This window comes from Hyperolius riggenbachi, chromosome 10, assembly GCF_040937935.1.
Source record: "Hyperolius riggenbachi isolate aHypRig1 chromosome 10, aHypRig1.pri, whole genome shotgun sequence".
NCBI classification, from domain to species: domain Eukaryota; kingdom Metazoa; phylum Chordata; class Amphibia; order Anura; family Hyperoliidae; genus Hyperolius; species Hyperolius riggenbachi.
Window position 1 is genome coordinate 264,829,015 of NC_090655.1, and position 13,212 is coordinate 264,842,226.

The 13,212-nt window shown below is 50.4% G+C and overlaps 2 protein-coding genes across 2 annotated transcripts in view; both read left to right on the forward strand.

Moving 5' to 3' along the window:
* Window positions 1-13,212, forward strand: part of LOC137535434 (zinc finger protein 208-like) — a 126,827-nt gene that overhangs the window by 108,943 nt on the left and 4,672 nt on the right. The window contains exon 8 of the mRNA XM_068257268.1: window positions 6,649-6,662. Coding sequence (XP_068113369.1) covers window positions 6,649-6,662 — 14 coding nt within the window. The remainder of the gene's footprint in view (window positions 1-6,648; window positions 6,663-13,212) is intronic.
* LOC137535386 (zinc finger protein 585A-like) overlaps window positions 1-13,212 on the forward strand; it is a 764,031-nt gene that overhangs the window by 13,829 nt on the left and 736,990 nt on the right. Inside the window, exons 2-5 of the mRNA XM_068257216.1 lie at window positions 3,019-3,154; window positions 3,240-3,363; window positions 3,490-3,587; window positions 3,700-4,576. Coding sequence (XP_068113317.1) covers window positions 3,134-3,154; window positions 3,240-3,363; window positions 3,490-3,587; window positions 3,700-4,576 — 1,120 coding nt within the window. The 5' untranslated portion in view covers window positions 3,019-3,133. The remainder of the gene's footprint in view (window positions 1-3,018; window positions 3,155-3,239; window positions 3,364-3,489; window positions 3,588-3,699; window positions 4,577-13,212) is intronic.

The window sequence follows — 13,212 nt, forward strand, 5'->3', positions numbered from 1 at the left end:
TGCCTGAATTACCAGGACCCATAGCAGAGATCCAGGTGGTGGAGGACAGCGAGGGACTGATTAGCCTGAAGGGGCTGGAGGAAGCCCCAGGTATGTATAAAACTTTACTTTTCATCCGTCTCAGGTACCCTTTAATTTGTAGTCACCAAACCAAATTTTAACAACATATCAAATTATTTGATTTCATCAGCAAAGAGAGTGCATACATTTGCATAAATCAGCATCAATGCAGAATTATTTCCATCTCATTGACCATCTCTATTAGTGACACGGCTACACATCAGGCTTTATTCTTACAGCATAGATGTTATTTCGTATATATAAGAGATTCCTGTGTACACATCATATATACAGTCACAATCAGATATGTATATCTGACCTTAAAAATACGGGGACTGCTTTATTGAAGCAGCACAAGTAACTAATTTTGATTGGTTTATTTCATTTTTGTGGACTAAGCACAGCTATTACTGTATATATACATTATTTTTAATGACTATTATCTGAGAAATAGAACATTTTATCATATCTTCAATTTTAATTATAGTTACAAATTCATTAGGAGTCGGTGAATTTTTTCCCGACTCCGACTCCAGGCACCCAAAATTGCCCGACTCCGACTCCACAGCCCTGACACACACTCCATACATACACATCACGTCACACACATGCCATACATACATGCCATACATACACGCTGTCTGCATCCATACAAACATAACAGTGACAGCACCTCTCACAGTTACAGCATCTCCTGTCCCAGCTGCAGTTGCACGTGTCTGTCTCTCCCTCTCTCTGGCCCTCTGAAGTCTCCGGGAGGAGGAGGGGGGAGGAGACATTCCTCTCCTCTACACTGAAGTCTAAGCGGCTCAGAGTCCTGTAGTCTGCTGACAGGGAGCTGCTCATTAAACAGGAGGGAGGGGGAGAACAGCCTGTAGCCTCATCCCAGTTGTTAGAAGTATTGTAACAGACCAGGCGTCTCCCCCTCTGCTCTTGTGGGACAGTCTGTCCAAATTACCGGGCAGATACATTGCCGGTAAAAACATATTTCCGGCAGTGGCTTTTTAATTAATTTTCCGGCTGGGCCGGGGGAATACCGGGCAGGTGGCAACCCTAGGTGAGAGGGATGGAGGGGTGCACTTTGGTGTCTGAGACTTGGGTGCTGGAGGACCTTGTCCCAGCTCTGGGTACAGGCACAGGTATGGGGGAGCAGTGGGGGATTAGTACAGACGTCGATATGGGCGAGCAGTAGTTAGCTGAGCCTCCTTCTGTAAATATAACAGCCTCTAGAGGTCTCTTAAGCCTTTTATGAGACTCTGGATTCTGGATGGAGGTCATTTTCACCATTCTTCTATACAAATCTCTGCAGCTCAGTTACATGTGATAGCTGCTGAGCATGGACAGCCTGCTTCATATCATCCCATAGATTTCCCATGATGCCCGGGGACTGTGACCCCCATTCCATATCTTTATGCTTCTCCCTCTGCATGAATGCCTCTGTAGATTCTCACCTGTGTTTTGGCTCTTTGTCTTGTTGGAATATCCACCCCGTGTATCTTTAGCTCTGTGACTGATGCTTGAACATTATCCTGCAGAGTGTGTTGATTTCGGGTTGAATTCATCAGACCCTCGACTTCAGCAAGTCAAATGGCTTAATGGTGGCCATACATGGTACAATAAAAACGTTTGATCATCCCGTATATTCGATCTACATGATCGAATCGACTGAAAGTTGAAAATATTTTTTTTTTCGATCAAGAAATTTTAACGATCTAACGGAATAATCGAACTGAATTATCTAATCGAAAAACATGAAAAATTGTACCATGTATGCCCACCTTTACTTGTGCAAAGGACAAATGGCTACCTATACTGGGGAAGGGGACACATGGCTACCTATACTGAGGGAGGAGACAAATGGCTACCTATGCAGGGGGAGGGGACAAATGACTACCTATACTGGGAGAGGGGACAAATGACTACCTATACTGGGGGAGGGGACACATGGCTACCTATACTGAGGGAGGGGAGAAATGGCTACCTATACTGGGGGAGGGGACAAATGGCTACCTATACTGAGGGAGGGGAGAAATGGCTACCTATACTGGGGGAGGAGACAAATGGCTACCTATACTGGGGGAGGGGACACATGTCTACCTATACTAGGGGAGGGGACTTATGGCTACCTATACTGAGGGAGGAGACAAATGACTACCTTTACTGAGGGAGGGGGCAAATGGCTACCTATACTGGGGGGAGGGGACACATGGCTACCTATACTGAGGGATAGGACACATGGCTACCTATACTGAGGGATAGGACACATGGCTACCTATACTGAGGGATGGGACACATGGCTACCTATACTGAGGGAGGGGACAAATGGCTACCTATACTGGGGGAGGGGACAAATGGCTACCTATACCTTGGGGGACGGACATTTGATCATATATAGTGAGGGTATCTAGAGACCAATGCTGAGGAAACACCTCTGGCTACCTAATAATGGGTGGATCCTCTGGCCACCTTATACTATTGGGGTCACTCCAGCTACCTAATACAATTTGAGGGGAACATTTTTTTACCTAATGCTGCTAACTGGAATACTCACATTTCTATCTAATACTGCTAATTGGAAGACACATATGTCTACATAATTCTTGTATGGGGGGGGGGGGGGGGGGCTTAATTTATGTATCTGGGGGCATAGTGCTAATAAATTCTGAAGTACCAGCTCCTTAACTCTGGTATTGGGAGACCACTCAGCTGTCTGATAACAGGAGTGTGGCCTGCAGATAGAAGCTAGACTGTCTCTACAGCAGTACAATGAATTGCAGCCTCCTATTGCCTGTCTATTGGGTTGAGATCTTGCAATTTCCCAGGTCACCCTTTCAATTCATAAACAGGGCGGATGACTACATTTATTGCTCTGCTTCCAGCCCTGTATGGTCTTAATCTGGCTCTGGTTAGGAGGGTTCTGGGAGGTCATGTGACAATATTTATGGTCTGTCTATGCAGAGTTTTACTCCTTTAGAAGTCTGGTGATCCTGTGACCATCACGTTGTCCCCAACTCACTCCCTGATACCTGAGAGACACAAAAAGCAAAAGATTCTGGAAGGCATCAGAAAGGTGATGGAGCTGCTGACAGGAGAGGTGAGCGGTGCAGGGAATTATGGGACAATATCCAGTAATAATAAGGGGTGTGTCTGGGTGGTAATGGTATCCTTGTGTGTGTCAGGTTCCTGTAAGGTGTCAGGATGTCACTGTCTGTTTCTCTGCGGAGGAGGGCCAGCATATAGAAGGACACAAGGACCTCTACAAGGAGGCCATGATGGAGAATCAGCCGCCCCTCACATCACCAGGTAAGAGGAGACTTTAATTTCTTGTAGTAAAGGAGAGAGCAGTATGAAGGGTCCACCTAGATCCCCCATCATCTGATAATCACATAGAGGCAATTTATTTAGTCAGTGTGTGTGCGTTTCCTACAGATGTATCCAGCAACAGAAACCCACCAGAGAGATGTACAGGTCCTCTTTATTCCCAGAATTGTCCACAGGAAGATCCCACCATCCCCCACCATTACAAGGTAAATGAGGGTAAAAGTACCCAGAGACCCTAAACTGTGTGACATTGTTTATTTCTGCATATGCTGTCATCTGTGTTAGAAATTAAATTTATCTTTCATTTCTTGCACTCAGGGTGGAAATCTGATACATACAAGTGCCGGGGTGAAAGAGGAAGAAGAAGAGACATATATGATAAATGATCAGCAGTCTGTGGAGAAGGGTGACATGATGAGAAATAAAAAGGAAGGAGAGACTTATGTGAGGAGTGATCAGAAGTATATGGAGGAGAGTGATATGATGAGGACAATTAAAGAGGAAGAAGAAGAGACGTATGTGAGGAGTGATCAGCAGTATATGGAGGAGGGTGACATGATGAGGAAAATGAAAGAGGAAGATACATATGGGAGGAGTGATCAGCAGTCTATGGAGGAGGGAGACATGATGAGGACAATTAAAGAGGAAGAAGAGGAGACATATGTGAGAAGGGATCAGCAGTCTATGGAGGAGGGTGACATGATGAGGACAAGTAAAGAGGAAAAAGAAGAGACGTATGTGAGGGGTGATCAGCAGTCTATAGAGGAGGGAGACATGATGAGGACAATTAAAGAGGAAGAAGAAGAGACATATGTGAGGAGTGATCAGCAGACCATAGAGGAGGGTGACGTGATGAGAAAGAAAGAGGAAGAAGGAGAGACTTATATGAGGGGTGATCAGCAGTCTATGGAGGAGGGTGACATGATGAGAATAATTAAAATGGAAGATGAAGAGACGTATGTGAGGAGTGATCAGCAGTCTATGGAGGCGGGTGACATGATGAGAATAATTAAAATGGAAGATGAAGAGACATATGTGAGGAGTGATCAGCAGTCTATGGAGGAGGGAGACATGATAAGGACAATTAAAGTGGAAGAAGAAGAGACATATGTGAGGAGTGATCAGCAATCTGCGGAAGTTGGAGATGTGATGGGCACCAATAAAGTGGATGACACTCTTGCAGAGGGCAGAACAGGTGAGTCAATGCCGTTTTTAGACACAGCCATTCCAGGCTTGCACCTGGAGCGCCACCATGTTCCACTTTTTGCCTTTTAATGCTCCTGTAATGTGGACCCTTTAAAGAGACTCTAGAGATGAGTCATATTGCCATTTTTTTACTTACTCGGGGCTTCCTCCAGCCCCATAAGCATGGATGTGTCCCTTCGCCGCCCTCCTAAGCGCCTCCGTTAAGCTGCAATCTTCTCCGGTAAGCGGCTCAGTGATGTCAGTGGGGGGCCTTCTGCGCATGTGGGGACCTTCTGCACAAGCGCAGAAAGCCCCGGCTGACGTCAGTCAGACTGAGCCTGGCTGAGCCGCGTACCGGGGCTTGACTGCAGCTGAACAGAGGACTGCGGGAGGATGGCGAGGGACACATCCATGCTTTTGGGGCTGGAGGAAGCCCCAGGTAAGTAAAAAAAAGTCAATATTTAAGCTACAGTATGATAGCTCTGTTGGGTCACATGTTTGGCTGCTTACTCCTCCTCTCCTGCCACGTGATTGGTAAACTCAGACGGCCATTTGGAGGGGAGTTTATGATAATTTTGTGGTTGGAAGAGGCCACACAGGTAGCTGGAGTAGAGCGGTCTCACTGTGAGTGAGGGAAGGAGGAATGTGCCCCCTGCAGGCACACAGGAAAGAAGGTGGCACACAGGAAAGTGCTGAAGAAAACATGAAGGGGACACACAGGAGGTGCAGGGGAAGAAATGAAGGGAGCACACAGGAGGTGCAGAGGGAGGAATGAAGGGGGCACACAGGAGGTGCGGAGAAAGTAATGAAGGGAGCACACAGGAGGTGCAGAGGAAGAAATGAAGGGGGCACACAGGAGGAGCAGAGGAAGAAATGAAGGGGGCACACAGGAAGTGCAGAGGAAGCACTGAAGGGGGCACATTGGAGGAGCAGAGGAAGGAATGAAGGGGGCACACAGGAGGTGGAGTGGAAAAAATGAAGGGGACACACAGCGAGTGCAAAGGAAACACTGAAGGGGCACACAGGTGGTTCAGAGGAGGCATTGAAGGGGGCACACAGGAGGTGCAGAGGAAGAAATGAAGAGGGCACACAGGAGGTGCAGAGGAAGAAATGAAGGGGGCACACAGGAGGTACAGAGGACGAAATGAAAGGGGGAACACAGGAGATGCAGGGGAAGAAATGAAAGGGCACACAGAAAGTGCAGAGGAAGAAATAAAGGGACACACAGGAGGTGCAGAGGAACAAATGAATGGGGCACACAGGAGGTGCAGAGGAAGGAATGAAGGGGGCACACAGGAGGTGAAGATGAAGAACTGAGGAAGGCACACAGGAGGTGCAGAGGAAGGAATGAAGGGGGCACACAGGAGGTGCAGAGGAAGAAATGAAGGGGACACACGGGTGGAGCAGAGTGAGCACTGAAGGGGCACACAGGAGGAGCAGAGGAAGGTATGAAGGGGACTCACAGGAGGTGCAGAGGGAAGAATGAAGGGGGCACGCAGGAGGAGCAAAGGAAGCACTGAAGGGGGCACACAGGAGGTACAGAGGAAGGAATGAAGGGGGCACACAGGAGGTACAGTGGAAGAAATGAAGGGGGCACACAGGAGATGCAGAGGGAGGAATGAAGGGGGCACACAGGAGGTGCAAAGAAGAAAGGAAGGGGGCACACAGGAGGAGCAGAGGAAGAAATGAAGGGAGCACACAGGAAGTGCAGAGGAAGCACTGAAGAGAGCACACTGGAGGTGCAGAGGAAGGAATGAAGGGGGCACACAGGAGGTGGAGTGGATTAAATGAAGGGAACACACAGGAGGTGCAGAGGAAACCCTGAAGGGGCACACAGGAGGTTCAGAGGAGGCACTGAAGGGGGCACACAGGAGGTGCAGAGGAAGAAATGAAGGGGGCACACAGGATGTGCAGAGGAAGAAATGAAGGAGACACACTGGAGGTGCAGATGAAGAAATGAAGGCGGCACACAGGAGGTGCAGAGGAAGAATGAAGGGGGCACACAGGAGGTGCAGAGGAAGGAATGAAGGGGGCACAAAAGAATTGAAGGGGCACACAGGAGGTGCGGAGGAAGAAATGAAGGAGACACACAGGAAGTGCATATGAAGAAATGAAGGGGGCACACAGGAGGTGCAGAGGAAGAAATGAAGGCGGCACACAGGAGGTGCAGAGGAAGGAATGAAAGGGGCACACAGGAGGTGCGGAGGAAAACATGAAGGGGGCACACAGGAGGTGCAGAGGAAGAAATTAAGGGGGCACACAGGGGGTGCAGAGGAAGAAATGAAGGCAGAACACAGGAGGTGCGGAGGAAGAAATTAAAGGGGCACACTGGAGATGTAGCGGAAGCAATGAAGAGAGCACACAGGAGGTGCGGAGGAAGGAATAAAGGGGGCTCACATGAGGAGCAGATGAAGAAATGAAGGGAGCACACAGAAGGTGCAGAGGAAGGAATGAAGGGGGACACAGAAGGGGAATTGAACGGGGCACACAGGAGGTGCGGAAAAAGAAATGAAGGGGGCACACAGGAGGTGCAGAGCAGGCACTGAAGGGGGCACACAGAAGCTGCAGAGGAGACGCTGAAGGGGACACACAACAGTTGCAGAGGATGCACTGAACGGAGCACACAGGAGGTGCAAAGGAAGAAATGAAGGGGGCACACTGATGGAGCAGAGTGAGCACTGAAGGGGGCACAGGAGGAGCAGAGGAAGACATGAAGGGGACTCACAGGAAGAGCAGAGGGAGGAATGAAAGGGGGCACGGAGGAGGAGCAAAGGAAGTGCAGAGGAAGCACTGAAGGGGGGCACACAGGAGGTACAGAGGAAGGAATTAAGGGGGCACACAGGAGGTGCACAGGGAGGAAAGAAGGTGGCACACAGGAGGTGCAGAAGAAGGAATGAAGGGGGCACACAGGAGGAGCGGAGGAAGACATGAAGGGGGCACACAGGAGGAGCGGAGGAAGACATGAAGGGGGCACACAGGAGGAGCGGAGGAAGACATGAAGGGGGGCACACAGGAGGTGCAGATGAAGAAATGAGGAAGGCACACAGGAGGTGCAGAGGAAGGAATGAAGTGGACACAAAAGAATTGAAGGAGACTCACAGGAGGTGCAGATGAAGAAATGAAGGCGGCACACAGGAGGTGCAGAGGAAGGAATGAAAGGGGCACACAGGAGGTGCGGAGGAAAACATGAAGGGGCACACAGGAGGTGCAGAGGAAGAAATGAAGGCGGAACACAGGAGGTGCGGAGGAAGAAATTAAGGGGGCACACAGGAGGTGCAGAGGGAGGAATGAAGAGGGCACACAGGAAGCGCAGAGGATGCACTGAAGTGGGCACACAGGAGGTACAGAGGAAGGAATGAAGGGGGCACACAGGAGGTGCAAAGGAAGGAATAGAGGGGGCACACAGGAGGTGCAGAGGAAGAAATGAAGGAGGCACACAGGAGGTGCAGAGGAAGAAATGAAGGGGGGGCACAGGAGGTGTGGAGGAAGAAATGAAGGGGGCACACAGGAGCATCAGAATTATTGGAGCCATCCCTACTTTCCTCTTACGTTGTTAGGCTATCAGTTGTTCCCAAGATGGGTTAAAGCACTACTGTAGGAGGGTCGGGGAAAATGAGTTGAACTTACCCGGGGCTTCTAGCTCACTGATGCTCCGGCCCCGCCTCCGGATCACTTATGGAATTTCAGACGTTAAAGTCTGAAAACCACTGCGCCTGCGTTGCCATGTCCTCGCTCTCGCTTATGTCACCAGGCGCATACTGCGCAGGCACAGACCATACTGGGCCTGCGCAGTACGCTCCTGGTGACATCAGTGGGAGCGAGGATATGGCAACGCAGGCGCAGTGGTTTTCAGACTTTAACGTCTGAAATTCCAGAAGTGATCCGGGGTCGGAGCATCAATGACTGGGTGCGCGGGCACAGTATGTCTGTGGGGGACCATTAGAAGCCCAGGTAAGTTCAACTCATTTTCCCCTGAACCCCCTACAGTAGTCCTTTAAATTAACAGTAGACAAGTAGTGACAGGCAGCACCCAACCATCCAGATGCGACGTGCTTTTGGTCGTTGTCCCTCTGTCTCCAGGAACAGCAGGTAGAAACTCCAAGAGAAGAGACCCAGCACCGTCTTCAAGCGTATTATAAGCTCTTTATTTATTTAAAGCATCAAAAAGACTTAAAAAGGGCAAGTCTGTGCGACGTTTCGAGAGGAGGCTCCTCTCTTTTTCAAGCTGACAAGCCCTCTGAACACATACAGGTTCAATCTGCTTTAAATAGTGCCTGCTCCACTAGGGAGCCAATCAAAATGGGCGTCCAAGGGCATCCAGCTTCCTGATCCAAAACAGCTCCCGTGTCAGTAATTGTTTGACCCTACCACTCCCCCCTCCGTGGTGGGGGGACAGAGTCGATCACTTGGACCCTCAACTGGCTAACATTATGGCGACAGGCAGAAAAATGGCTAGCAACCGCTTGTTCAGATGTGCCAGAGTGGATAGCTGATTTATACGCTGAGATGCGCATTTTAAAGGGAACCAGAGAGGAAGGACAGTTAAAAAAATAAAAAGATTTCATACATACCTGGGGCTTCCTCCAGCCCCATAAGCCCGGATTGCTCCCAAGCCGCAATCCTCCGCTTCCTCTTTCGCCGGTACCGGGTCCCGTCACTTCCGGCGGACGTGACCAATTGTCCGCATGCAAGGGGCTCCCTCCATACCCTTACGCATGCGGCTGCGCAGTAAGGCGCCGCACGCGTAAGGATAAGGAGAGAGCACCCGTGATGCGGACAATTGGCCGCGTGCTTCCGCCGACTGGCTGAAAGTACGGGACCCGGTACCGGCGAATACAGGCAGCGGAGGACGGCGGCGTGGGAGCGATCCAGGCTTATGGGGCTGGAGGAAGCCCCAGGTATGTATAAAATGTTTTAGCTTTTCAGCTCTGGTTCTCTTTAAGTATCTGTGTGGTCATTCCCACATAAATCAATCCGCAGGAGCAGCGAAGAAGATACACAACATATTACACATGTGACTCTGTATATGCTGTGTATCTTCTTCGCTGCCCCTGAGGGTCCAAGTGATCGACTCTGTCCCCCCGCCACGGAGGGGGGGGGGGGTGATAGGGTCAAACAATTACTGAGACGGGAGCTGTTTTGGATCAGGAAGCTGGACGCCCTTGGTCCTGGGGGTCTCAACCGGGAGTGGTAGTTGGGTCCATGTGTTTAACCACTTGCCGACCGCACACTCATAACGTGCGTCGGCAAAGTGGCAGCTGCAGGACCAGCGACGCAGTACTGCGTCGCCAGCTGCAGCCTAATTAATCAGGAAGCAGCCGCTCGTACGAGCGGCTGCTTCCTGTCAAATCACGGCGGGGGGCTCCGTGAATAGCCTGCGGGCCGCCGATGGCGGCTCGCAGGCTAGATGTAAACACAAGCGGAAATAATCCGCTTTGTTTACATTTGTACGGCGCTGCTGCGCAGCAGCGCCGTAAGGCAGATCGGCGATCCCCGGCCAATCAGCGGCCGGGGATCGCCGCCATGTGACAGGAGACAGCCTGTCACTGGCTGCACAGGACGGATAGCGTCCTGTGCAGCCGGATCTCCAGGAGGGGGCCAGGTAGGAGAGGGAGGGGGAGGATTTCGCCGCGGAGGGGGGCTTTGAGGTGCCCCCCCCCGCCACCCACAGCAGGCAGGAGAGATCAGACCCCCCCAGCACATCATCCCCATAGGGGGGAAAAAAGGGGGGCAATCTGATCTCCCTGCCTGCACCCTGATCTGTGCTGGGGGCTGCAGAGCCCACCCAGCACAGATCACTCAAACCAGCGCTGGTCCTTAAGGGGGGGTAAAGGGTGGGTCCTCAAGTGGTTAAAGATAGATGATAATAATTTGGTCTGGACGCCTGAAGTCTTTTTCTCGGGTTGGTTCTGCTTCTTTTTTCCCCTGATCCTCCCCGAACGGCTGCCGCACTTTAGTGACCGCCGGTCGGGAGGGAGAGGGGTTTCGATTTTTTTTATTTTCTTATTTTGATTTGTTGGCTATCCTGGACTGGCCGCCGCTGGTGTGTAGCCGCCGGTCCGGGCTGGCCTTCAAATGTCTTGTGGGTGTTTTGTGTTTTACTTGTGTCTCTCCCGACTGGCCGCCAGGTGTGGATGCCAGTCGGGACGGAATTGGTATTTTTTGTTCTCGCCAGCCCAGACTGGCCGCCGCCAGACGCCAGTCTGGGTGTGTGAGATGTTATTATTTTTGTTTGGTTTTGTTGCAACGTTCGGTGTCTGGCCGCCGCTTTGGGTGGCCACCAGACACCGAGCGCTAACTTTTTTTGTTCATTTTTCTTATTCTACATTGTTTATACTCAATCCTATTTTAGAATCATGTGCACTTTTTGGCCTGAAAAGACAAGTTTTGTGCGTGACCGGTATAGGCGATTGGATTGGAGCGTCTATGTCTTAGACGATTTACGCTTCCGGGTGTTTTACGCGTACGTTTTTACGCATACGCATTGATTTTAACCACATGCAGATTTTCAATGCGGATTTCCGCAGGGCGGTTATATGACGTTTTTTCATTCAGGAGATGCTCTGCCCTTATTGGTCGGCCCTCCAGTGGCCATTTTAAAACGATTGGCGTATATAAATAGATGCAGTTCCCCATCAGGTCCTCCACCAGATGGGAGGGTTTACAAGTAGGAACTTAGCCTGATTGGTTAACGACAGGGCGTCCAGACCATTTTGATTGGCTCCCTAGTGGAGCAGGCACTATGTATGTATTCAGAGGGCTTGTCAGATTGTAACGTCGCACAGACTTGCCCTTTTTAAAGTCTTTTTGATGCTTTAAATAAATAAAGAGCTTATAATACGCTTGAAGACAGTGCTGGGTCTCTTCTCTTGGAGTTCCTTTAAATTAACAAGCCAAGTTAGCTGGCTTAACTAGTCAACATTACAATTTTTGTTTAGGGTGTAGAAAAGAAAAGAAATCTATCTAGTCAGGTACACAGGAGGTGATCTGAAACATAAGCTTTACTCACCCGGGGCTTCTTCCAGCCCCTAGAGGTCTGTTAGGTCCCAGGTCATAGTTCCGCTCTGCGCCAGGCCTCCGCTCTCCCATTCATAAGATTGTGACCTTTGGCTGGGTCAGGATCTCCTGCACATGTACAGGTAAGTCATTAGCTCTTGTGAGCGCACTCCCATCGCCGGGAGCAATCTACCTTGGCACAGTTCAGAGGGAGTTGAACCGCACAAACACATGGCCCTCCCAGCAACAGGAAAGCAATCCCGAGACCTGAGCATGTGCAGAAGATCGTCACCAGCCACAGGTCGCAATCTGGAGAGCGGAGGCCTTGGCAGAGCGGAACTGCACTGTGGGACCTAACAGACTTCTAGCGGCAGGAAGAAGCCCCAAGTGAGTGAAACTTGTATTTTTCAGATCACCTCATGTATCCTTTATGGCCTAGTGGCCATCGGGTGTCATTACATAAAATCAGTTCTGCTTCTTCTCTTAGGACTTTTTGCTCCCTAGTTGGACTGACATGTGTAATACTCTGGCAAAGCTTAATTTATGAGGGTCCCCAAGGTGTGTCATAGAACAAATGTGGGGCGCATCCCCTCTGGGGTTCAAATAGGGAGCCTTCCTGCTGCTACATTGAATTACAGTAATTGTGTAACGATTGTGGAATCGTATTCGCGGTCAGCGCACCAGACGTGCGCTGACGCGGCGGATTTCCTCCACAAGCGTATTATTGAGGACACCCAGGCTAGGTGCTATGCACCCGCAGAGGGCAATTCCCTCCGGCAGATGGCGCTGTGGAGTGCAGGCGAACACAGTCGCTGCACAGCCACAGATGCCAGACGGGAATTGTACAGATCCAGGACAAGGTACGATCAGGCAGGGCTGGATAGCCCACAAGAAACAGATCAAAGGGACAGAACCAATGTGTGTCTACCACACTAGTCGCCACCCAGCGATGGTGAACACACAACAGCGGAAACGAAGTGGGAATGCAATCGCAAGAATGGCGATTGCCGACAGAGACACAAGACTGAGCAAAACAGGGCACGAGGGTAGCAAAGGCACAGCAAATAATACAATGAGGAGATACGGAAAATAACAAACGCTAGCTAACCGCGAACACCGCACTCATTCGCAACAGTGCACGCGGTTATGCGCGGTCTCCACGTGTTAAGCACAATAGAGACAAGCACGCCTAACTAACCATTAACAGACAAACATGAAACAGAGGATGCGAGCGCTTGCTTAACGGTTACCTCACCGAGCCTCCAGCAAGCGTAGCAGACAAGACAGACACACGAAAACAGGGACAAGCGAGAGATAGGATCCACAGCACTAGCGAAAGTGGCTAGCGCGATCCCAGGAGACAGAACAGAAGGATCCACAGCGCTAGCGAAAAGTGGCTAGCACGATCCAAAGAGACAGATCAAAAGAGATAGCTGGTAGCAACCGCTGCACCAGCTATACTCCAAGAACAGAGATCAGAACCATTTCCTGACGACCGCCGTTGGGACAGGACAATGGCAACAGAACAAACAAACAGATAATACAACCTGACTGGGCTAGAAGGGGAGCCTAAAGCAACCCCCAGGAATTAACTATACTAGATAGCAATGGCTGACACTCCAGCAGTGTCCATCAGGAACAGACCATGGA